The sequence below is a fragment of the Onychomys torridus genome, chromosome 7 (genome assembly GCF_903995425.1).
Source record: "Onychomys torridus chromosome 7, mOncTor1.1, whole genome shotgun sequence".
Lineage (NCBI taxonomy): Eukaryota > Metazoa > Chordata > Mammalia > Rodentia > Cricetidae > Onychomys > Onychomys torridus.
The window spans coordinates 49,275,975-49,302,740 of NC_050449.1; the positions used below are offsets into that span (position 1 = coordinate 49,275,975).

Below are 26,766 nucleotides of genomic sequence, written 5' to 3' on the forward strand. Positions count from 1 at the left end.
TTATCTTATGTTTTAAATATCTTTTATTCATATCTAAAAAGAAAGTTTGTCACTGATGCTTCTTCTGTAAGGTGCACTCTTTGTGAACTCACAATGATAGCCTGATTTAAACTCCGTTTTCTTCACATCAAGTTTTCGGTTAATATAAACATAATATATCTAATAATATCGAGTTAAAATAACAAGTATAAAATGAAAAAACTATGAAAAAGCTAACTATAATTATTCTGAACATTTTCAAAATAAGGGGTAGGTCTGGATTCTCTACAGCTTTAGTGACTCTATTTGGAAACTTTTAAAGTCACTAAATTGTGACTCCTACAAACTAAAAGTATCATTACTTTCAGAAAGAATATATCAAAAATTCCCAATATGGACAGGGTGGAAGAAAAGTTAAGGTTATAAACTGAAAACTGACAGTGTGGGCTGAAAGGCTGGCTGGCTGTCATTCACTGAGTTAATATACTGCTCTCTGAGAATCTGTTTCTCTTTGTACAGTAACTTCACTTTCTTGTGATACTGTTGGAGGGTACACACATGTGTGCAGGTGTTCACTCCTAGGTATACACAGGGTTAGGTCATAGAAGGAGCACAGGTGTCTTCATCTGCTACTATCCACCTTATCCCTTTTAAGGCAAGGTATCTCAGTAAACTGAATGATTGCTGTTTGGGCTAGGCAGGCTAGCTAGCCACTCTGTCAGCTCGTAGGATCCATCTGTATTCACCCCTCAAAAGTAGAGTTACAGGTACATCTTGCCATATCTGGCTTTTTTTTTTTAATGTGGATGATGAGGATTTGAATATAGGTCCTCATGCTTGCACAGCCAATGGGTCATCTCCCCAGCTCATAACTTCACTTTGTTAAGTGAAGAAAATAAGGCCTACAGCCAAGGGTTACTATGAAAACAACAAAAAACTATCTATTTATAAAGTACTTGGGACTAGATAAATAGTGAATTCAAAATCCACACTTTCAAACTTAAAAATGTTACACTAAATTTTTATGTAAGTAAGATATACAATATTCAAGTCCTTCGATATATATAACCAATAATATGCTGAGGAAAAGAATGAAAACAAATTAGTAGAAAGGTGCATATGCTCTACCTGTTTAGTGGTTTTATGAGTGCCTTGAATTGTCCTCTTAGATTTTCCACCAGTTTGACATTTAGGTTTTCCTTCAAAGCATGAGAAAGGAAATAGACACATAAATGAAATGAGATAACATGCAACTAAACTACAGGTGATACATAATATACAACAAAACAACACAATGCATTCAGGCATCTCTATTACCTAATTTCCATCCAGAAACCATAGAACAGTACAATTTTATTCATCATAAATGAATGTGAACTACTGATAAGGTTTTTTGTTTTGTTTGATTTTTAAATCTATATTCTTACGTCTTAGAGACTGCTTTTTTCAATGCCTTTCTTGGAGCGGAATCTTCAGCCCTGGAATTTTTTTTTTAACCAAGACTTTAAACATAAGCATTCTACTAATAAGAGATTACCCACAGCCTAAGTGCATTCTTAGTTAGCTTGAAACATTCTATCATGTAAGATTGTTCTCAAAGAAAGAGCAAAGAATGCCACCAAGAATCTCCCATTAGTCAAATCTACGACAATCTGAACATCAAAAGAGAGTCATATATTATGCCATTTAATACTAAGTCAAGAATCTATACAAATTTAAATGTATAATTACACATATGTTTTAGAATAAAATGGAGAACAGCTGTTCTTTATATTAGAAGGCTAATTGACAAATATAGATTAAATTATGAAGTTAGTAAATCAGCATTTCAACTACCAGAATAATAGCTTTAAAATTTCATTATTTTTTAAAATAGCAAATGAATAAATAATACTTTTAAAACTATTTTTTACAAAATTAATTTCATTTACTATGCCAATTTGGTGAAAAGTTCTAATTGTGTACACTGATTTTAAATCTACTCACTCTCCAGAACTAAATATAACCTTATACATTTTTGCTTTGTTTCATTTTCTTTAGACAGGACCTCATTATATTGTCAAGGCTAGGCTTGAGCTCCTAAGCTCAAGTAATCCTCCTGCCTCCAGTCTTCCAGCACACTCAGCTGTCCTCCCAATTTACAAAAGGGAAAGCTAACTTCTAAAATACATACCATCATCATCTTTGCTTTCTAGTGGAACACTCCAAGCTATCAGGTTTCTTGCTGTACGACCCTCCTCAGCAACAATTCTCCTCACTTTGTCATGACTATTGGAGCGCTGGAAGGAAGCCTAGATATAATGAAACAGTAATATTTATGAGACTATTAGGTATCAATCGCCATTTTGTATATATTTAGCAAAGTCATTATTCTTCATACTTATTCAGAGAGCAAATAATTAAAAACTAATTTGAGTGGCTTGGGAGATGTCTCTGTGGATAAAGTACTTGTTGTATAATCATGAGAAAAAGAGTTCAGACCTCCAAGATCCATGTAAAAACTGAGTGATGTGGAACACAACTATAATCGCAGTACAAGAAGGGCAGAGACAGGACAGCCAGTTTAGTCAAAATAGGAAGTTCCAGGTTCAGTGAGAGACTCTGTCTCAAAAGATAAGATAGATGGCTCAGTCGTAAAGGCTCTGGCCAACAAGTGTGAAGACCCACATAGTAAAAGAATAGAACCCACTCCCATAAGTTGTCCTCTAACCTCCACACATGAGCACTGTGGCACTTGCACATACATGTGTATGCACACACACAAATGAATATATAATGGCTTAAAAATAAAAGGGGAAAGGCTTGGGTGGTGGCTTAATATATAAAGTGCTTACTGACACCAAGAAAAAGCAGCAACAGTTTTCAAGACAAATCGTATCATATTTTTAAGCTTGTGGGAAGAACCTATAGAGAGAAATTTTTGGTTATGTGAGATAAAGGGAATAAACATGGCAGCTAAATCTATAAACATGAGGATCTCAGTTCTAATCACCAGAACCCAGGTAGAAAAGCTAAAACCCAGCACTGGAAGCAGAAACAGGAAGTTCCCAGGGGCTCCTGGCCAATAGGTGAGCTCCAGGTTCAGTGAGAAATGCTATCCAAATATAAGGTGGAAAGCAAGAGCAAGACACCCAGTGCTGACTTCTGGTTTACACACACACACACACACACACACACACACACACACACACACACGTACCCCAACACATGCACAAACATGCACATTCCCAGACATGCACCATAACCATGTGTCGAGAGAGAGGGAAACATCAACTGTCAACTCCGGCCTCCATATCATGAACACACAAACCAATCTGAGGTTTGGAATGTGGCTCATCAGACACCAAGTCTGTCTTAAGGTTTAAAAAACCTAAAATAAAAATTTTAAATTACTTCTAAAACAAATACAGTCTAAAGTTTGAACAGCTACATTAAGCAGCAGAACCACCAATCTGCACCTATGCCAGCCCCACATCTTATATATCAACAAGACTAGTGCGTAGAATGGCAAACAAGAGACTAGGCATAAGACTAAAAATAGAGAAAAGACATTGGGGCTAGAGAGATGGCTCAGAGGTTAAGAACACTGGCTGTTCTTCCATAGGTCCTGAGTTCAATTCCCAGCACCCATGTGGTGGCTCACAATCATCTGTAATGAGATCTGGCGCCCTCTTCTGGCCTGCAGGGATACATGCAAACACAACACTGTATACATAATAAATAAATAAATCTTTAAAACAAGAGAGAGAGAGAGAGAGAGAGAGAGAGAGAGAGAGAAGACATAAACCTAAAATAAAAAGTAAAAATAAAAACTTTGGAGTGTTACCTAAAAACAAGAAAAGAAAAACAAGATTTTTAAAAGACAGGTCATACTTTATGCTCATGGGAAGAATCTGATAGACAAAAAAATTGTTATACCGGGGAAAGAGAACAAACATGCCTGCTAAATCTATGAATAACAAAAAATAAAGTTTCAGTATACAAATGAATGAACTAACAACTACTAAAAAATCTAAACTACTAGAAAAAAAATGATCTCACCTATTAAAATACTCTGATCAGAAACTAATTCATATCTTCTCTCTAGAACTTTTAGCCTTCTACTTAATGTCTATATTTACATCCCTTCACTCCTCATTCCCAGAAGCACCTACCTAATTCACTAAAGCTTTTACTCTTCTCTGTTTACTCTCATGCTTCCCAATGATGGAAAAAACCTCCTCCATTTGTCAGAACTTACCGCTATCACTTAGATTACCCAAACATAGTTTTAAACAAAAGCATCACTAAAGATTCCAGGCCAAACAAACAAGTTTAAATTGATGTCATGCTGTTAGCTCTGAGATAATTTCCTTGTTCCCCTGTAAAAAATCTTACAGGTATAGATATCATGACATAAAACTCACTGCTCCTATGTCCTATCTAACTCAAGTCCTCATAGAGTAACAGAACCAAAACAGATGACCTCCCAGTCCCAAGACTGCAGTAATGCTAAACCTGAACCTTTGGACTGAATGCTCCTTTCTCCTATGAACATCACCATTACCAACTTAGTTCTTTTGTACTCAATGCAGAAAGACAGAGGGAAAAAGCCTCCAACTTGAGGACTGTATTTATTCTTTATTCTGACATTTAACATGTAAACAAACTATTCATTTTGTATGTGCCCAGAACAGTTTCATTTTATATTATGGATGCTTTCTGTAACATGCTGAATGTGCTCCTTTCAGTAAAAACTCAAAATCTGATCATTTTTTAACAACTTAATTCTTATAAACATGTCAGTATCATAATGCTTTTAATCACTTTAGTATAATTAAATATTAAATTTGTAATACAATCAATAAGTATGAGATACATAATCACTTTATAGATGTCTATTTCAACAGCATTCTTACTCCGGTTCTTTTCTTACAGATCTCAACAAATTTTTGACTCAAAGTCATAGTGTGCCACCTAGTGCTACATAGAGATTTTACACAGGCTTGTTCAAATACTTAATGTTTCAAATACAAGCAATAACCATCAGCATTAAGTTATATTCAAATCTTGCCCAATACATTCTAAGAAATCAATTACTCAGAATGTTCACCACAGTCTACATACTTCTGAGACTTGCTCCTAATACTCAAATCTTCCAAGGAGTGCCTTGGGCAAGACTACATTCCTTCTTCCGAAGCCCTCCATTCGAGTAGTTTCAGGCATGTAGAAGTGCCTGGAGACATTGAGTTGTCAAAGTGGTCAAAGTGTCAGGAAGGACAGCACATTTGCTTGCTTCCATTCTTAGGTCCCCTACCTCAGGGCCCATCCAGGATAAGGCAGCCCAGGAACTTAGCTTGGATTTACTTGTAACAAGAGAGGCTGGTCCTCATCTGTTTCCCTATCCCACATTCCTCAAGTGACAGACTGAGGCAGCAGCCGTGCCTGAAACAGTGACTAAGACTGAAGTTTACAGAGAAGAATAGACAGCAGGAAGTAGGAAAAGAGAAGTAAACAACAGACTCGGAAAACCTAAGGTCAGTCTTTAAAACAGCTTCATCACAGTGGTCAGGGACACTTGCTGCCAAGCCCAACAACTCAAGTTGGTGAAAGAGAGAATCAACTCTTGAAACCTGTTCTCCCATGCACAAATGTGATAAAAATAGCTGTACTTACCATCATTTTTAAGTCTCTTCCTTCGCAAGATCATTTACCATATAATCCCATGGGTTATAATTCCTGCAATTAAAATATATATCCTTAGTTATAGTATTATCACAAAATCATATGTAATCATTAAAAGATAAACTCTCACCCTCTATGTTCCTCATTACATTAAATACAACAAATGAATAAAAACATATTTTATTTTCTGTTAGGATGCATAGGATACAGCAGGCTTTAAATACTCCACACTGAATAGTACCTCAATACTCCAAAATATAAAAACAAAATGGGAAGGAGTCAACGCTAATTACAGGACTACCATAGTATATCCCAATCCAGAGGCATGAAGTTTCTTTTTAATATAACTCCTTACACAAAACACACACATGCATTTTATATGCTTGGTTGAAGGTTTATTTTTATGTAATGTGGATGTGTGTTTGCCTGCATGTAATGTAATTCATATGTACAAAGTGTATATGCCTGTAAAAGCAGAAAAAGGTATCAGACTCCCCTGGAACTGGAATTACAGAGGATTATTAGCCACCTTGTGGGTACTAAGAATCAGACCTGGGTCCTGTGCAAGAGCAACAAGTGTTCTTAACTAGCTCCAAATTTCCCATCTTGACCTGATTCATAATGTTTAACTAAAAGAAAGTTTCCATGGATATTTATCCCTATGGTGAGAAATTCATTCTTGCCTTCTCTGTTCCATTTCATTTTAAATAATGTTATTAACATGGCTCACTAATAAGTCCCAACTTAACACAAAAAATAATGTGTAACCTCTCCTTAAGAATTTCCATAAAATGGAGGCGGAAGAGATGGTTCAATGGTTATAGAAAATTGTTGCTCTTGCGGAGGACCCAAGTTCAGATCCCAGCACCCACATGGTGGCTTACAACCATTCATAATTTCAGATACAGGGATTCTGACTCCCTCTTCTGGCTTCTAAGGACATGAGACACATATGGTATATATATACATACATGCAGGCAAATTCATTAACATAAAATAAAAAACAAATCTTTAAGAAAAGGACTTCAATAAACTGAAATTTTATCAGACTATTTTATTTTAATCACCTTTAATTTAAGTGTCTACACAGAATAGACCTTACCTTTCAGGAAACCTACTTAAGGTAGTTTTTCACTCAAAAGAAACACAAAGTAGAGTAACTAGACTACGTGTGTGTGTGTGTGTGTGTGTGTGTGTATGTGTGTGTGTGTCTGTGTGTGTCTGTGTGTCTGTGTGTCTGTGTGTCTGTGTGTCTGTATGTGCCTAACACTGTAACAAGAAACACTGACTAAAAGAAAGTAGCAGATAAGCTGGGCAGTGGTGGCACATGCCTTTAATCGCAGCACTCGGGAGGCAGAGGCAGGCGGATCTCTGTGAGTTTGAGGCCAGCCTGAGCTACCAAGTGAGTTCCAGAAAAGGCGCAAAGCTACACAGGGGAACCCTGTCTCAAAAAACCGAAAAAAAAAAAAAAAAAGTAGCAGATAAAGCCAAACATTCTAAGAACCTCATCATTAATAAACTTCCAGACTGGGGTGTGGCCTGATGATAGAGTACTTGCCTAGTATACTTGAGACTCTGGACTCAGTTACCTGCACTATAAGAAATATAGTTTTAAAGCAGCACTTCAAGTGCAAACAGATGCGTGCGCGCACACACACACACTTAAACACAAATGCTCTTAATAGCATTATTAACTAATAATCAAAATAGCATACATACCCATCAGCTAGAGATTAAACACAATGTGATATAACCAAACAATACAATTATTATTTGGCCATAAAAGGAAATTAAGTTCTCCTATTTCAACACAGATGAACTCAGAAAATTTTATACATTGTAAAAAAAGGTTCTAAAAGACCACATATTATATGATTTCATTTATATGAATTGTCCAGAATAATTAAACCCATGGGGTCAAAAGGTAGAGGAATGGGGAGAAAATGGAAGTAACCACAAAAGAGAACAGACTACCTCTCAGGGTGGTAACAATGTCCCCAAATCCACTGTGCTGTAGACACCCAGCTCTGTGAACACATTATAGACGAGTTCTAAGTAGGTGAACGACATGGTACATGATTTAGGCATGAGTAAAAGTAAAGTGCTGTATGCTTTACGTACATTGCCCATGCTCACGAACCTCCAGCTTCACCCTACCTCACTCAAGTAAAATACAGTCTTCACAGTCAGCTATCTCACCCCAAATTTCCTCCCATCCTCCACCACTCCTCCCCAGTATTCATTCCATTCCAGCTACATTGGCCTCGTTATGTTTCTTAAGACTTGAGCCTCACGGGTTTAGACTTGGGCCTCTGTCTTTGCCAAATGTGACTTTCTCAGTGAGCCCTATTTAAAACTGCAACCCTCCCAAACAAGCAAGGTGGTGGAAGTTCATCACCACCACAGTAGCCTATAAGAAATTAAAAATAAAACCACCACAGGGATAGTAGAAAATAACTTTAACTCTAACAAGAAAGTTAAAACACAAACACTAAAACTAAATGAAGCTGAGTGAATGGCACATGTAATCTCAGATTCTCAGGAGACTGAGAAAGGAGGATCCCGTGAGGTCAGGAGTACCAGTCTTGACAACAGAGGAAACACTGTCTCAAGAAACTAAATAAAAACCAAAAACTACTAATTCCAGCAATTTATTAAGATACACAATATATGAAAGATGTAATCTATGACATCATTAACATAAAATGTTAATGCAATTTTATGTTTAGGGCTTTTTTTTTTTTTTTTTGGCCTGATACGTGTTTTTGTTTCCTTTAGTTGTTGTTGTTGTTGTTATTGTTGTTTGTTTTTCTTTTTTGTGGGGAGGGAGTTGAGACAGAGTCTAGGTATCCTTGGCTTTCTTAGAACTTGCTACATAGACCAAGCTGGCCGAGAAATCACAGCAATCCACTTGCCTCTGCATCTGAACATCTGAGGTTAAAGGTATATTTTTGTTTTTTTAAGAGGTCTTGCGCCGGCAGTGGTGGCACACACCTTTAATCCCAGAACTCAGGAGGCAGAGCCAGGTGGATCTCTGTGAGTTCAAGGCCAGCCTGGGCTACAGAGTGAGATCCAGGACAGGCACCAAAAACTACACAGAGAAACCCTGTCTCAAAAAAAAGAACAAAACAAAAAACAAAAAACAAACAAACAAAAAAAAGAGGTCTTGCTATTTTACCAAGGCTAGCCTCTAATTTGTAATCCTCCTGCCTCTGCTTCCTGAGTGCTGAGACTATAGGCGTAAACCAGTTGAAGTTAAGCATCTTAAAACAGACTATAACTTATAGGATGCTTTGTGTATGACTATGATAACCACAAAGAAAAACTTAGAATAGATACACAATAAATAAAACCAAAAAATCAAAAACTGTCATCATTTTTTAAACAAAATCACAAAGGAAAATATCAAGAGAGAAACTGAAAGTGAAAAAAACTACAAATCAGAACATAATCATTGTAGTAAGGGCTTTCGATCTATCATTTAAATATAAAATGATTACATTCCCCAATCAAAAGATTTCTTAGAAATGATCAAACAACATATTGCCATAAGCAACTTCAGCCTTCAGGAGGAAAATACACTGAAAGCGAGAGGGTTCAAACAGATATTCCATGTAAATGAGATCCCAAAGAAAGCAGAGGTTATTTTACCAGACACAAGAGATTTAAGTCAAAAATTGCCACAAAAAAGTCATCATATGACAATAAAAAGTCAATTCTCAAGAAAATATAACAATTGTAAATATATCCCAAGCTTGGAGTAACTAAAAAGATAGGCAAATGTTAACAGAATTGAAGACAAAATTACAGTGATCTAATACTAGGGATTTCAATACCCAACTTTTAAGAAAGGATATACCTGGACATATAATCATTAAGAAAAAAGTTAACATAAACAATACTACAGATCAAATGAACTAAACCAACATATTTAGAATATTACACTCAACAGCAAAATACACACTATTTTTTAATCACAAATGGAACATTTTCTAGGGTAGATTATATGATAAGCCACAAAACAAATGTTAATAAATTCAAGATTTTAAGTGGTATTAATTTTCAGACCACAGATGGTATGACATTGTTATAGAAATCATTGGTGAGAAAAAAATTTAAAAATTCACAAGTATGTGGAAACTAAGCAACACATTCCCCAAAAACCTATAGGTTAAAGAAGAAATCAAAGGAGAGATAATAAAACACCTTGGGAAAACTAAAATGGAAATACAAACAGTAAAGCATGTGTCAGGACAAAGTCCAAGAATGGATTTATGTGAGGAGAATTCTAAGCACTTGTGAGAAAACTCCAATAAGACAAGAGTCTTGTGATCTCGTTTGTTTAAAATGTTTTCCATGCCCCACCCCCCAGGTGAATTTACTTCAGAACATTCATTCTGGCTGGCTATTGTTATCTATTTATATGCCTTGTGGAAAAACATGTTTTGACATATGTGTCTCGCCCACCACGTGTGGCTTGCCCCTGTGATTGTACACTTTAATCATGTGACTTCTTTTAACCCACAGAGTATAAATCGTCTGATTCTCTGAATAAAGTCAGCTATTGCATGAGACTTTAGTCTGCCTCACTTATCAGCTCCATCCTCTCAGGTCCCACTGTCTCTAAAGCAGTAAACACACATAAACATGGTAAAAGTAGTTCTAAAAGGAAACTTTAAAACAATGAATGCCTATTTAAGAAAAAAGAAATAATCTAACTACTCAACCTAAGGGTCTAGAAAAAGATCAAAACTCAACGACATCAAAAAGGAAACTAAAAATCAAAATAGAACAATGAAAAAAGTCTAAAAAACAGATAAGATCAATGAATCTACAAGCTAGTGTTTCAAAAGAAAGAGAAAAATGTCTGATTAGACTAAGAAACTTGGCAGGAACCTGGAAACAGGAACTGAAACAGAAGCCATAAAGGATTGCTGCCTACTGGCTTCCTTCCCATGGCTTGCTTGCTCAGCCTGCTTTCTTATACCACCTAGTGGCATCACCTCCCAGTGGGCTGGGCCCTTTCTCATCAACCATTAATCATGAAAATGCCCCACAGACTTGCCTATGGGCACTCTGATACAGGCATTTTCTCAGTTGAGGTTCCTACAGGCCAGTGGTTCCTCTAGCCCAATGTTCCTCTAAGACCCTTTAATATAGTTCCTCATGTTTTATTGACTCCCAACCATAAAATCTATTTCATTGGTACTTCATAACTATAATTTTGCTGCTGTTATGAACTGTAATGTAAGTATTTTTGGAGACAGAGGTTTGCCAAAGTGGTCATAACCCACAGGTTGAAAACTTGCTCTAGCCAAATCTGTATAGATTTGTGTCAAGTTGACAAAAAAACAACCAGGGCAGATCTATACATAAATTCTCAAGATACCAATGGGGAAAAAAACAACCTGCTTGATCTAAGTAAATTAACATTTCAGGGGTCTGGAGCCATGGCTTACAGGTAAGAGCAGTATATTGCTCTTGCAGAGGACCCGGATTTGCTCCCAGAACTCACATGACACTCACAGTCCCCTGTAAGTCCAGTTCTAGAGTATCTGACACTCAATTCTGGCCTCTGCAGTCACACACATGATGCATACCTGCAGGCAAACACTTACAAACATAAAACAAATATAAATAATTTTTTTATTTAAAAGTTTCAAGTTAGAAAATCTATGTAGCCACAGATGACCTTGAACTTCTGACCCACCTATCACCACTATCCAAGGGCTAGGGTACAAGGGTGTGCCAGCAAGACTTGGGTTTTTGTAGGTAAGATTGACAAACCTTTTAGATCCAGACTAATCAAGAAAAAAAAGAGAGAGAGAACACAAAACAGAAATGACATTACAAAAGATCCCACGGTAAGTACAAAAGATCACTGGGTACTACTATGAACATCCTAGGAAGCCTAGAAGAGTGAGTAGATCTATAGACACTTAAAACCTACCTGAACAGAATCATAAGAACACAGAAAACCAGAACAGATCAATAATGAGTGATGAGATTGAATTAAAAAGCCTCCTAATAAAGAAAAGCCCAGGACCAGATGGTTTTACTGCTGAATTGTACCAAACTGTTAAGGAAAACTACTATGAATTATCAAACTATTCTAAAAATCTGGAAGAGAATCATTCCAACCTCAGTCCATGATACCAACATTATCCTGATGCCAAAAGCAAACATACGAAGAGGAAGGAAAGATGAAGAAAGGAGACCACAAACCAACATACCTGATGAATACCAATGCAAGAACTCTTACGACTACTGACTCCAAACAACACATCAAGAAAATCATACTCCAGGATTAAGTGCTAGGAGACAAAGAAGCCGTTTACACCATTGTAGGGAATGTAAATTAGTACGGCCTTTATGGAAAACAGTATGGAGGTTCCTTAAAATATTTTTAAAATTATTATATGATCCAACAATCACTTCTAGTAAATATCTAAAAGAAATTAAATAATATTAAATATATTACATGTTCTTTTCAGCATTACTCACAATATCCAAGATAATCAACCCAAGTGTCTATCAATGGATGATTACATAAAGAAAATGTGCTGTTTGTGTGGGGGTGTGGTATCGCAGTCAACCTTTAAAAAAAAAAATCTTGTAGTTTTTAACAACACAGATTAATCTGGAGCATATGATGCCAAGAAAAAAAGCCAAGCATAGAAAAATAAATACTGTATGATTTTACTTATTTGTGAAATATAAAGTAATTGATCTCACAGAAGCAGAGTGCAGAATGGTAATAGCCAGGAACTAGAAGACTGGAGAGAGAGACAGACAGATAGACAGACAGAAAACACCTAGGAAAATACAAATTAAATGGCACACAGTTTCTTGAGGATTCTGAAAAAATGCTAGAAGCCTATTGTACAATACTGACACTATGGTTAATGCTAATACCTGAAAGCACCTAGAGTTTAGATCTTAAATATTCTGTGATGGTTAGCTTTAATTGTCAACTTGAACCAACCTAGAATCACTAGGAAAACAGTCTCAACTTGGGATTGTATACACTGGGTTGGACTGCATACAAATCAGCGCAGGATTATCTGAATTAAGTGACGTGGGAAAACCCAACCCACTGTGGTTGGCATCACTCCTTTGGCACTTGCTGCCAAGTCTGAAGACCAGAGCTGGATTCCTAGAACCCATATGGTAGAAGGAGAGAATCAACTCTGACAACTTTATCCTCCGATCTCTGCCCATACATGCAAGTGTGAGGATGACTGAGCACACACACACACACACACACACACACACACACACACACACACAAATGTAAATGAAAAGAAAACTTCTTCAAAGTCACCAGTGTTTTGAACACAGCTCAAAAGTCATCTTCATGAAGATAATGTATTTTGTTTGTTTGTTTGTTTGTTCTGCAGTGCTGGGGATCAAACCTATGGCCTTACACATACTAAGCAAGCATTCTACCTGTAAAGTCATTAACCCTATTCATGAACCTACGTTTTTAAATCCCAGCTGATAGAGACCTTAATCTGAACTCATAGACTAATTACACACACACACACACACACACACACACACACACATAAAAAATACACACATACACTCATACTTTGCCTCACTGGCTCTAGCTGTACCACATTAAGAAGTCATGCAATGTAGTTGGGAACATGAACTCACAGCAGTTTGGAGCACATATCAATGCACAAAATCATGCCACCCAAAGTCCCAGCATCAAAATAGGAGAGGATCATGAAGTCCCAACCCTGTCTGAGGAGCTATCTGACAAACGGTGGCTGCTAAGGAAGGAAAAGTCAGTTTTCTTCAGAGATGTAGACCTTGAAAGACTACGCATGCTCCAGTAGATGGAGCCACCCATCTGTACAAACAGGCAGCACTAAATGGACTCCCTGGGTATCTTTAAAAAGAGAGCACATGTAGTTGGGAGGGAAAAGAACAGGGGAAGAATTTGAGTAGAAAGAAAGAAGAGTGAATTTAATCATAACATATCATATGCATATATGATATTAAAGAGAAACATTTTAAAAGAAGTCATTTAACCTTTGTAGCAGTGTTCTCATCTGTAAAATGAAGGTTGAATATTTATATTCCTCCCCAAAAAATAACAATATTTTTTACACAAAAATCTATAGAAAATATTCAAAACCATTTTATACATAATAGCTCCAAACTGACAACAATTCAAATACCCATCAACAGAATAATCAAATTGTAGTATATCCATGTAACAGAATGCTACTCACCAACAGAATGGAATGAACTACTTATACACAAATACAGGAATACCAGATATTACACCCACAGAAAGAAATGACAAGAGATTATCCAATGATTCTGTTTATATGAAGCTATATATGAGGCAAAAGTAGCTAAGAAAAAGAGGAGGAGGAGGCTATTGAGTTGGTTGGAGGGATTGAGAAGGAGCAGGAAGGAACTTCCTGGAAGGATATAAATATTCTACAAATGGGCTAGAGAGATGGCTCAGCAGCTAAGGGCACTATTTCCTCTTCCAGAGGACCCAGGTTCAATTCTCAGCACCCATTTGGAGGCTTAGGACCATTTGTAACTCCAGTTTCAGGGGAACTAGTGCCCTCTTCTGGCTTCTGCAGGCAATGCAGGAATGTGGTGCACAGCACACATACAAGCAAAACACCCATACACATAAAATGAAATCACAGAAAAAAAAAAAAAAAAGAAATGCTTTACATATGGATTAGTGGTTCACAGTTTATATTCTGAAATAAACCCATACAGTGGAGAAGAATATACTGTGGGACCGACTTCCAATTTAGCTGTCCACTAGAATCATAATTATGTAACTTTGGATATGTTATTACTCCCACAGGACTTATTTTCTGTCATAATATAACATCTACCTTACAAAGTTAAGTGGTAGTGCGCTAGAGTGGAAATTTCCACCAGATGACACACAGATGCCCAAATAATTTCTGAAATATTACAGGAAACCCAGTACATGATAAATATTTTCCTTTCTCCCGCTTCTCTCCCATTTCAGGACCCTGAGGGTCAGTGTCAACAACTGAAGAGCTCTCCCCACTGAAGTCCCTAGAGTAGGCACTCAAAACCGGCAGGAAAGAAAGAGGGCAGCACTGCATGGCTCACTGGTTATGCAGAAATACCTCCTTTCAGTCATTCCAACCAGTCTGTAAAGCTGTGAACTCTACAAGCCTCCCATAAAGACAGCTTGAGAGGACACACACTTTGCAAGCAGACACCAAATCCTATGACCGTATGAACTAATATGAAGAATATGGTACCCACTGGAAAACAGAGAGGACATCCAAAGGGCACACTGAGAAGAATGTGATCTCTACAGTCAGACTCATACACACTCCAAGGCTGCCATGTACACATTACACAACCTTTAGGAAAGTTATCTAATTGCTTTTTTAAGAGTTCACAGTTAGACAAAGAGAGCAGAAATATCTACCCTGTAGGTTTATTTTCAAATATAAAGAAATTTTATGTGAAAAACCTGACAGCCCAGAACCGATATTCAAAACCTGATAACTGCACAATACAGAGATTATGAGTGACTGTTCATGAAGTTTCCGGATTTTCTGAATTATAACTATGCCACAATTATAACACCAAAGGCTGAAATTATTAAATTTAAATATACTTTCAAATTACAGAATAAGAATAATGGCTCACGCCGGGCGGCGGCGGCGGTGGCTATGGTGGTGGCTGTGGTGGTGGTGGTGGTGGTGGTGGTGGTGGTGGTGGTGGTGGTGGTGGTGGTGCAGCACACCTTTAATCCCAGCACTTGGGAGGCAGAGACAGGTGGATCTCTGTGAGTTCAAGGCCAGCCTGGTCTACCGAGCGAGATCCAGGAAAGGCTCAAAGCTACACAGAGAAACCCTGTCTGGGAAAAAAAAAAAAAGAGAGAAAGAAAGAGAGAGAGAGAGAGAGAGAGAGAGAGAGAGAGAGAGAGAGAGAGAGAGAAAGAAAGAAAGAAAGAAAGAAAGAAAGAAAGAAGGAAGGCTCAGAACAGAATCATAATCTCTTAAATCCTACCAGATCCTGATTTACTCCAAATCTCACCATCATGCCTCAAACACTGCTGTTCATTTGGCACTTAGTAGATTATTACCTCTGCTTCCACACTGAAATAAGTCACGACACTGAGGCAGAATTCTGAATAAGAGGGTAGCCTGGGCTTTTGTCTCAAAAAAAAAAAAAAAAAAAAAAAAAAATTCAAAGTTTCTTTCTTCCGGGAAAATCCAAGATAGTTCTTTGAACAAAAGAAAATTGCTGCAATGTGTAGGTGGTATGTCCTTCACAATACGGCATCTCAAGATTGCAAGAATTTCTGGGAAGCAATCCCTTCAATGACATAATTTTTAAAAAAGAATTCAAAGACAGCACAAGAGTGGAACACATTTCAAATTAAAATAGTAGCACTATGTAGGTTAAAGGGTCATGTCCTCATTTCTGCAAAGGAGACATTTAAATGACTAACAAGTACAAGAAAAGATGTTCAAATCACTAGCCATTGGGTAAACAAATCAAAACCACAATGAGTTACCACTTCACATCACTCAGCTATCTACAGTCAAAAAGGCAGGACTAGAGCGTCAGAGGAAATGGAGAAAATGGAACCTCCCTCACACACTGCGGTGGGAATGTAAACTGGTACAGCTGACCCAGTACAGCACCTGGCCGTTCCTCAGTGAGTCACCATACAACGGAGCAAGTCCACTCCTACAGCCACTCACGGGAAATGAAAACACGAGACCACACAAAACTTAATACAGGAATGCCCACAGCAGCACTGCCCTAACAACTACAAATAAAAACAAACCAATGACCAAGAATTGTCCAACAGGTAAATGAAATGGGGTGTCTACACAATGGAAGGCTAGTTACTCATCAAAAGGAGCGAGGTGCTAGTACCTGATGCAGTATAAACGATTCTTTAAAATGTGCCCAACAGAAGCAGCAAGACACAACAGACCATGTAGTACATGATTTTATTAGTGTGCTATGTCTGGTAAGGCAAACCCATGGGTTAGTATCACCTGGGATTAGAGGCCAGGAAGGTCTGGGGCAAAACTGTGTCATCTGAACATGACAGGACCACTGTGCCCACACACTCACAGCAGCTGTGGTTGCCCGCATGCAAACTGAACAACACAAAGCCAGTCAACATGCTAGCACAGGGTGGGAAGAGGGTCATGGGCTCCCACTCCTAACTGAGGAGCTATGAACACTCAGTGGCTTCTGGGTATGGAAGAGTCAGTTTTCTTGAAGAGCATAGCTCAACCCCACTCCAGTAGATGGTCCCAAACTCAGAAGTTATAGGCAGCACAAATTGGAGTCAGAGAACTATTAAAAAATGAGTAAATAAAAATTATTTAAAAAGAAACACACTGTCAGTCACATTTGGTTCTAGAATAAAGTATCTCTTGTCCTCTTTAAGTTAAAAAAAAAAATTTAAAGAGGATACAAAATTGAGGGGGTAATAAGGAGGTGGGTGGATCTGGGAGGTATTAGGGGGAGGAACAGATGATGAATATGATCATATAAGTTGTAGTTTTTAAAAAACTTCAAAGAATAAAAATAATTCTTTCTTTAAAAAAAGAAAGTCTAAATGGTTTCCTGAGTTTGGTACTTAACACCGTTACAGATAAATTCAAAAGCTATCAATAATTTTTCATGTTTTTGATAAGTACAAACTAAGTATAATAGAGCAAAAAATGAGTATCTTTAAAAGTAATACAGAAACTTCATAATTCCTCATTGTTTAAAGAGTTTTTCAGTAAATAATGCTATGAATAAATCAACTGAGAAGTATTTTTTCCTGTCAATATGGCTTGGCCAACTGAAATGGCAACACCACCTCTTTCTTCAAAAGCAGGCCAATATCTACTGAAATTTTTACAAATAAAATGGGGGCATGCGTGTCTTTTATGGGAAAATATCAATCGTGTAGATTGCTCCTTAGACTGATATATAGCAGTTCATTCTCCACTTTTGCAAGCTTTCAAAATATACAAGAAAACCACACTATTTAAATTTAAGGTCAGTCTGAGCTACAAAGACCTGTCTCATAAGACCAGAAACAGGCTGGAGCGATATCTCAGCCAATGAGGTGTTTGCCACACAAGCATGAGCATCAAAGATGAGCCACTGATTTCAACTCTCAGTACCCATTGAAAAGTCCAAGTATGGCTACCCACAGTTATAAACCAGGATCAGGGAAGCACAAACGGGGGGATTACTGAGACTTGCTGACCAGCTACCCTGTCCAACCAGTTAAGCAAGGTCCAGGTCCCAGCAAAAGACCCTGTCTCAAAAATCAAAGTGGCCAGCCAGCTCCTGAGGAATGGCAGCTGAGCTTGGCCTCTGGCTTCTACCTAAACCAGTAGATACAAAAAGGGGGAGTGTGGGGGGTACTACTTAGCAACATTCATGAAATTCTTAGTATGTCAGAGAGGGAATTCTCTTTTACTAAGGGTAGCTCCAGCACTGGACTGCAGATCTTTTCCACTATCTACATTTGTCTGAGTTTGCTTTCTCTTCGTGTAATAAGACAGCTGACCAAAAGCCACCTTGGGGTGGGCAGATTTCAGCTTAAAGTTGACAGTCTGTCATGAAGGAAAGTCACGATGGACTCAGCCTGGAGGCAGGAACTGAAGTAGAGGGCACAGAGAAAGCTGCTTACTGGCTTGCCTCTTCTGGCTGTCTCAGCTAGCTTTTCTGCACTACCAGGGACCACCTGCCTAAGGGTGGCACCAAAAGCAGTGGGCTAGGCCCTCTCACATCAATCATCAATTAAGAAAATGTCCCATAGACTTGTCTACAGGCCAATGTGATGGAGGAATTTTCTCAATTTAGATTCCCTCTTCCCAAATGATTAATCAAAACAGCCAACCAAACAAATGAACAAAAAACTAACCAGCACAGTACTAAGCAAACTTAGCCAAAAATGCTTGTAAAAGTTACATCACCCAGAAAGAAAAAAAAAAGCAAAAAGAATTACATTGACTTAATTTTTATTAAACAAGCCATTTGCAGTATTTTTAATTTTTAAATTTTTTTTATTATTTTATGTGTATAGGTGTTTGCCTACAAGTTTGTCTATGCACTATTTGCATGTCTGGTGCGTGGGAAGACCAGAAGAGGATGTCCGATCCCCCAGAACTGGTGATGAACCATCATGTGATTGTTGGGAATTGAACCTGGTTCAATTTCTCTAAAAGAGCAACTGGTGCTCTTGATCCTCTGAGCCATTTTTCCAGCCACAGCCATTTGTAATTTTTATGTCTACAGTTTCAAAAATGATAATTCCACAGTACTGATATTGTACCATGAGTGAAGACTGTTACATTACCTAGCATATAACAGCATACACTGTGTGTACAAGTATGTATATGTGTGGGTGTGCATGAATGTGTGTGGTGCCATAGATTAATGTCAGATGTTTATTCAGTCACTCTCTACCTTATTATTTATGTGTGCACATATGGGCAAACATGAAAGCCAAAGGTTCACTGCCTACTGGTTTTTTTTTTTTTTTTTTTTTTGAGACAAAGTCTCTCATTGAATCTGCAATTCCCTATTCAGCCAGCCTGTCTAGTCATCAAGCTCCTGGATCTACCTGTCTCTGCCACAACCACCATCACCCTAGCAGTGTGGCTACAGATGTATACTGCTACATGTGTCTGTGGTGGTATTGTGTTCCCCAAAATATTGTGCACCCTAATAAATTTATCTGGGGTCACAGAACAGACAGACACTAAATACAGAGGCTAGAAAATGGTGGCACTCACGCCTTTAATCCTAGCATTCCAGAGACAGAAATCCTTCTGAATCTCTGTGAGTTCAAGGCCACATTGGAAACAACCAGGTGTGGTGACTCACACCTTTAATCCCAAGAAGTGAGCCTTTAATCCCAGGGAGTGAGGGCAGAAAACAAAAAGGTATATAAGGTGTGAAATCCAGGAACCTAAGCTAGTTAAGCATTTGGTTGGTTAAGCTTCTAGGTTTTGGAGCAGCAGTTTGGCTGAGATTCATTCCGGATAAGGACACAGAGGTTTCCAATCTGAGGAAATAGGATCAGATGAGGAACTGGCAAAGTGAGGTTGCTGTGGCTTGTTCTGTCTCTCTGATCTTCCAGCATTCACCCCAATAACTGGCCTCAGGTTTGACTTTATTAATAAAAACTTTTAAGATTCATGCTACATGTGTCTCCTCAAAATTCATATTGAAATCCTAGCTTCTGAGGTAACAGTAATAGGTAAACACTTGGGGAGGTAATTAAGAGCAAGGGTCTTCATAAATGGGATTGATATCCTTATAAGAGAGGTTAAAGGAGACCCCTGTCCCTCGTCGTATGGGGGTATAGGAGGTGTCATCTAAAATCAGAAAGTAGGTCATCACTAAACACAGAATCAGCCAGCACCTTCATCTTGGACTTCCCCAACCAGAACTGTGAGAAATAGATCCCTGTTCTCTATACACTTATCAGTTTAAGGCCTTTTGTTACAGAAGCCCAGCAGACTAACTCGGAGAATTTCACAGATGCAGCTTAAGGGAATGGGAAAAGAGCAGGAACGAGCATTTGCTGAAGACTTGCTATGCCGTTCTTTGCAGAAACGTTTCAATAAAATAGTAACAATTTTATGAGGTGGATGGTATCCAAATGAGGGAAGCTAAAGGACAAGGTGCACTTGAGACTCTGACCTTCAATGCCACCACACCCCACTTTCTCCCACCAAGGTCATTTCCCAAGTGACATTTAAAAATGACTCTATTAAAGATATTCTCAATTTCAGTCTGTTTAAGTCAATCTGCAAGCATTTTGCAGAAAGTCATGGTTAACAAAAAAAAAAAAAAAAAGAAAGAAAGAAAAAAAAAAACCAATGCAAAGCACCAACATAGACCAGGGTGGGTTAGTGCAGGATTCTAACACATCACCAGCAAGTGATCTGGGTAAGTCATAATCTCTTTGAGCCCCAGGTTCCCTATTCATAAATGTCCACATGACCTATTTTATCCCTCCTCCATACGATGCCCATGAAAAGAATCTGTAAATTGTAGTACATCCATAAGGAATTATTGTGTGTTCGGAAAGGTAACTGTAGTGAACTGCTATTTCGTGAACAATGACTTGGCACACTGAGAAATACGGTCCCCCAGCAGCAGCAGCAGGAAGCAGCCCTAGGGCTGAGGGGCCTTCTTCAGAGGGAGCCTCTCGACAGCAGCAGGTGCTGCTTGGGGAGCAATTTTCTGGCTGCTTTCTACCAAGTTCAAAGCTCTCTGCAGCCAGCTACTGACTCTACCCTGCTTCCTTGAGGATACCTGAGCAGAGGGGAGGTGCTACCAAATTCCTGGGGTGAGGGCACAGAGGCAGGAGGCTCCCAGGTGAGAGGCCTTCCTTTTGCACCTGAGGCCCCAACGTTAAACATCTGTAAAACGGGAAAGAAAAAAAAAAAATTCTTCCACGCCCTGCTCCCCGGAGAAAGCTAAGACCTGGATCAAGTTTCATGGAAGTGTGGCAAACGCTTGGCGGAAAAGATGCTCAAGTGGTCAACTGCCAATTGCAGGCAGGCAGCTCCTGAGGACCCCGCCGCACGGACATGCCAGAAGCCTGGACTACCTGCTAGAGACAGCATCCTGCCCCGGGCTCGGTCCCGGCCGGGACGGCGCTCACAGTCCCAAGACCCTCACAGCCCAGTGGGGCTGAGGGCCGGCTTGACCCTCGCCACCCCGGCCGGGCCTCCCCAGTCCACCCCCAAGGCTCCCCTCCCCGGTCACACGCCCAGGTGCCTGAGGAGGTGGAAGGGTGTTCCGCCGCCATCTTGTCCCCTCACCCCCGCAACACAGGTAGCCCGCGCCCCTCTCGGGCCCGTCCGGGTCGAGGAGACGCGCGCCCCTCGCGGACACTTACCCGGGCCGCCCTGCGCACTTCGGGGCGGCTCCCAGTGTCCCGGCGGGAAAGGGGCGGGGTGGGGCGGGGCGGCCGCCGAGAACCGGGCGGGGCGGATGGCCTGCGCACCACGTGACGCCGGCCGAAGCCTAGCCCCGCCTCCTGGGCTGTCCCGGGCGATTCGCGCAGGCGCATCCGGGCTCACGCCTTGCGCTCCAGGGAAAAAGTGAAGAGTTTGCTCAGCGCGAACTTCCCCAGAGCTGTTCTTTTTGCTTGCACTGATGTCCTCGGCTTTTGGCCACACGGGCCCCTTTCTCAGATTCAGCCTTCCCTCCTGCCTGTCTTATCACCACAGTCCACATATGAAGGACCTAGCAGGTCCTCTTGAGAAATCTGTGCGTGATTTTGTGTCTCACAAAAGCACCTGGAGCTTAGCCAAGTGGAGCTTAGCCTGCATTCTCAGCTTGTTTCAGATGTCCTGTGCCAGACTTGGATCCAAGGAGCCAAGTACAGAGACCTAACAGATATGTTTAAGCTATTCCGAAGACAGTAGTAAGCACAAGATGAATATGTGTCATATTTAAATCACAGTTCTAAACTAAATGGAAAAGAGATTATGCACATCGTAGTATGAAGGGAGTATTCCTGGCTACTTTTCATCCAGATGACGCTGAAATTCTAAGTTCCCTCACCCTTCTTACCCACAGCAGGTGGGAAACCAGTGGGTACTCAAGTCTACCTCGCTTTCAGGGGTGTAAGAGCTGTGGAAACGGGTGCACACTATATTAGTGGTTCCTTCTAGGTCCTCTCTCTTGGTTTCTTGGAAAACCCATTCGTTCACTTGTCTGACAAACAGTTATGAAGCACCTGCCATGTTAGATACACTAACTGCTTAGAGTTAATAATGAACAAAAGAGATCTTCCCCAGAAAAATATCCTGGGGAAAAAATGTTCTTAATACGGGAGGAAACATGAATAATAAACATCAAATGGGAACAGAAGGGTACAACATAAATGATGGCCAGGGTGTTGTTTCTCTTGTTAATCATCTTCTCTTATTCCCATGAGCAATTTACAAGATATCTCTTGTTTCTGTGGTGGTGTTACCAGAGACCAAGGCCATGGAACAAGGAGATCCCAACCAACCAGATCAGCAATTCTCCCCAAAACCAAATAGAAATGATGATTAGATCAGTGCCTTATTCACCCATCATCAGAGAGGCTTCCTCCTGCAGCAGATGGGAACAAGTACAGAGACCCACAGCCAGACATTATGCAGAGAGTGACAGACTTTGGAACACACAGCTCTAAATGAGATATCGACATCAAATCATCCCCCTCAGAGCTCAGGGAACCCCAAGGAAGAGGGGGCAGGAGCGGGGAGGACAGAGAGGACAGAGGAAACCAAGAGAACAAGGCCCTCTAAAACAACTGAGCAAAGCTCATGTGAATTCACAGACTGAAGCAGCCATCCCAGGGCCTTCCACCAGCTGGCACCAGGTCCTCCATAATACTATCTATAGCTTTCAGTTTAGTATCCTTACTGGACTTCTGAAAGTGTGAATGAATGGGACTCTGACTCTTGTGCTGTCTCTTGGGACTTTTTTATTTTTCTGTTGCTTTTTTCCCCTTTATTAACAGATTTCTTTTATTCATTTTACATACCAACCACAGATCCTTCTCTCTTCCCTCTTCCCGCGCCCCCCCTCCCGCCTTCCTCCCCAATCCACCCTCCTATTCCCTCCTCCAAAAAGGTAAGGCCTCCCATGGGGAGTCAGCAAACCCTGGTACTTCCAGCTGCAGCAGGTCCAAGCCCCTCCCCTGCCTCAAGGCTGTGCAAGATGTCCACCCCATAGGTAATGGACTCCAAAAACCCAGCTCATGCACCAGAGATCCTGATCCTACTGCCAGGGGGCCCCTCAAACAGACCAAGCAATACAACTGTCTCACTTATACAGAGGGTCTAGTCCAGTCCCACGGAGGCTCCACAGCTGTGGGTCTAAAGCTCATGAGTTCCCACTGGCTTGGTTCGGTTGTCTCTGTAGGTTTTCCCATCATGATCTTGGCCCCCTTTGCTCACAGAATCCCTCTTCCCTCTCTTCCATCGGACTCCTGGAGCTCGGCCTGGTGCTTGGCTGTGGATCTCTGCATCTGCTTCCATCAGTCACTGAATGAAGGCTCTATGGTGACTTTTCTGTTGCTTTGGATTGTCCAACTCTGATAGATGGTTTTGTTTTATCTTACTATATTTTACTTTGTTATATGTTGTTGTTATGTCTTAGAAACCTGTTCTTTTCTAATGAGAGACAGAAAGGGAGTGGGTCTGGATGGAAGGGGAGGTGAGGAGAAACTGGGAGGAGAAGGAAGGAAAATGTGTTGAGAATCTATTGTGTGAGAAAAGAATCTATGTTTAATAAAAGGGAGAAAAATAGAAAAGATACTGATTAAAAAGCCGAGTGGGAAAGTCAGTCAGTGAAGCTATCCCAAGCATTCAAGCATCAGCCCTGTCTTCTAAGGCACTGTCACCGGGCCTGATTGACCATTATTGCAAGATTGTCAAGTAGTGTCTCAGGGTGACTGTCGCTCTGATGTTGACTATGACCAAAAGCAACTTGGGGAGGAAAGGGTTCATTCTGCTTACACTTCCCGGGCAACAGTCCACCACAGAGGGAAGCAAGGGAGGAACTCAAGTGGGGCAGGAACCTGGGGCAAGAGCTGATGCAGAGGCCATAGGGGAACACAGCTTTCTGGCTTGCTCCTCATGGCTTGCTCAGCCTGCTTTCTTACAGACCCCAGGACCACTAGCCAGAGTGTGGCACTGCCCAGGATAGGATAAGATCTCTCCCATCAATCACTAATTAAGAAAAGCCCCACAGGCTTGCCTGGCTACAGGCCTATAGAGGCACTCCCCCACCCCACTCCCCAACTCCAACCCTGCCACATCTTCCCTTCTCTGAGATGACTGTAGCTCATGTCAAGCTGACATAAACTAGCCAGCACAGGTAGGTTTTGTCCATACAAAGCTGTCTGATCACTAGTTTTGATGCTTGTACAAGATGTTTATACATCAGACCAGTTTTTGGAATCCAAGGTGATTTGGGGAGAAAATTACCCAGAGCAAAGGACATAGACACAAAATGGAGGTGGAGATGCCAAGCTTTTATTCTGTGCTCTGCAACAAGCAGCATCCTCCTGCAGCCTCAGAGAGTGAGACTGCTTGGAGCCTGCTTGGGGTCCAATGGAGTAGTCAGCCCATATCTCAGCAAATTTAAAGGAAGGAACCTCACAGACCCTTCTATATGCATCCCTCCTGCTGGACCAGCCCTCCAGCGGGACTCAGGCACCTCTCCACCTGTCCTCTTGCTGACAAGCCCCAACCCAGCTGGTGATTGACAGGCTGAAGAGCAGGCAAGTCAAAGAAGGTTCAGGCTGCATCCTTGAAAAGCTGCCCAAGGACCAAAGTCAGTGGCTATCTCTACTTTCCCTCACTCCTTTGCCTCCTCCTCTGCCTCTCTGTTGTATCTGTTCACTTCATGTATCTTTAGAAATAAATGTGCATTTTCTGTTCTTCACATTGTAGACACACCCAACTTGAGTATCCATTCTCAGTGGTTCCCAAACTACAGTAGATGTAAGGGTTGATGTCAGGGATACCTGTTAGAAAGCTTACTTCAGGCCTCATGTTGAACAATTACAATGGCGTGAATCTGGGGTAGGGTGCTAGAATTTAGGAACTTCACCCCAATGTCTGCTGATTCAGAGAATAAGGAGCCATACTTTAAAATATTTTTCCTCAAAGCTTTGTCCTATTATTAATATGTATGGCTTTATTATGTTATTCCTGTTTTCATTGCATTAATGTTGGCAATTGAGCAGTAATTTTTCTCAAAAATCTGTGACATAGGCATGGATGTATATTTGTTCATAAAGCACTTGCAGATGCAGACCGCTGTACCATGAAATTACTCCAGTGGTTTTGTTTATAGTTTCACTATAGTGAATACTGTGAATCAAGAAAAAACATTCATTCAACTATGGGAGAATGCAAAAATGCTCCAGAGAGAAGCTGTTTGTGTCCCCTCTGACTCTTCTATAGAAGTGATTTCAACTTGAAACAATCAGTATACTGCACTTACATCTATAAATTCCAACTTGCTAATTATCTCTAACATTTTCCTTCTATGAGATTGCTGTTAGTTCTTCATTTTCAACTTTACCACAGGGAAAGTAATATTATTTACTCATATAAATCAACATGATTCATAACTATTGCCTACTTATTTGGTATATTTATATTTGTTATATATGTGTCTGTCTTGAGTTGATAATTAAAACTCTAGTCAGTCACTTAACGTTGGTCCAATGGAGGCATTTATAGAAATACAGTTGAAATATTTCTGAACAAATAACTTACAGGATGCCTCATACAGAATTAATTCCTGTATTAAAAACATTTCCCTCAAATATCCTCATATTTATTGGAACTAATTAGAAGCACACAGAAACTATGAGCATCCTTAGGGCACATTTACCTGCAGGCACCGGGTCCATTGTTGATAGTTTATTGTTTCTAGAGCTTCACAGCATGATACTGTTATGCAATGACTTGGTCTAAACTATTGAGTGGAGTGGAAGAATGAATGATGCACTCTGTAGCCTTGGCACCTCCTTTGACAAAGTCCTCCTGAGAGATCCTGCAGTGAGCAGTGGATGGGTGGCTGTGGCAGCTGCTGCCTCAGCCAGTGAAGTCCACCTGTTCCTCCTTCAGTCCCAGCCATGCAGTACAGATTCTCCCATTCCTGAAGGATCAAAACCACATAGAACAGATTATTCCACTCCTGAAGGATCTAAACCACACAGTACAGGTTCTCCCACCCCTAAAGGGTCCAAACCATACAGAACAGATTCTCCTACTCCTGGAGAGTCCAAGCCACACAGTATAGACTCTCCTGCCCCTGAAGAGTCCAAACCACACAGTACAAATTCTCTGGCTTCTAAAAGTCCAAACCACACAATACAGACTCTCCCACTCCTAAAGAGGTCGTTTGATTTAAGAACTGTTTTATCTTATTTCAAACACAAAGTTAGAATTAAACATCAATGTGGGGACTGGGGAGAAGGCTCAGTGGGTAAAGAGCTTGCCATGCAACCATGAGGACTTTTGTTTGAATGTCCACAACCCATGCAAAGCTGGGGCTGCAATGCATGCCTATAAAATCCCAGCA

The 26,766-nt window shown here is 40.2% G+C and overlaps 1 protein-coding gene across 3 annotated transcripts in view; it reads right to left on the minus strand.

Moving 5' to 3' along the window:
- Nucleotides 1-21,625, minus strand: part of Scaper (S-phase cyclin A associated protein in the ER) — a 366,940-nt gene extending 345,315 nt beyond the window's left edge. For all 3 annotated transcript variants that reach the window (XM_036192654.1, XM_036192655.1, XM_036192653.1), the window contains exons 1-4: nt 21,563-21,625; nt 5,635-5,697; nt 2,153-2,270; nt 1,108-1,178 (exon numbers count right to left, since the gene is read on the minus strand). In XM_036192654.1, the coding sequence (XP_036048547.1) occupies nt 1,108-1,178; nt 2,153-2,270; nt 5,635-5,640 (195 nt within the window). In that variant the 5' untranslated portion in view covers nt 5,641-5,697; nt 21,563-21,625. The remainder of the gene's footprint in view (nt 1-1,107; nt 1,179-2,152; nt 2,271-5,634; nt 5,698-21,562) is intronic.
- Between the last annotated feature and the right edge of the window lie 5,141 nt (nt 21,626-26,766).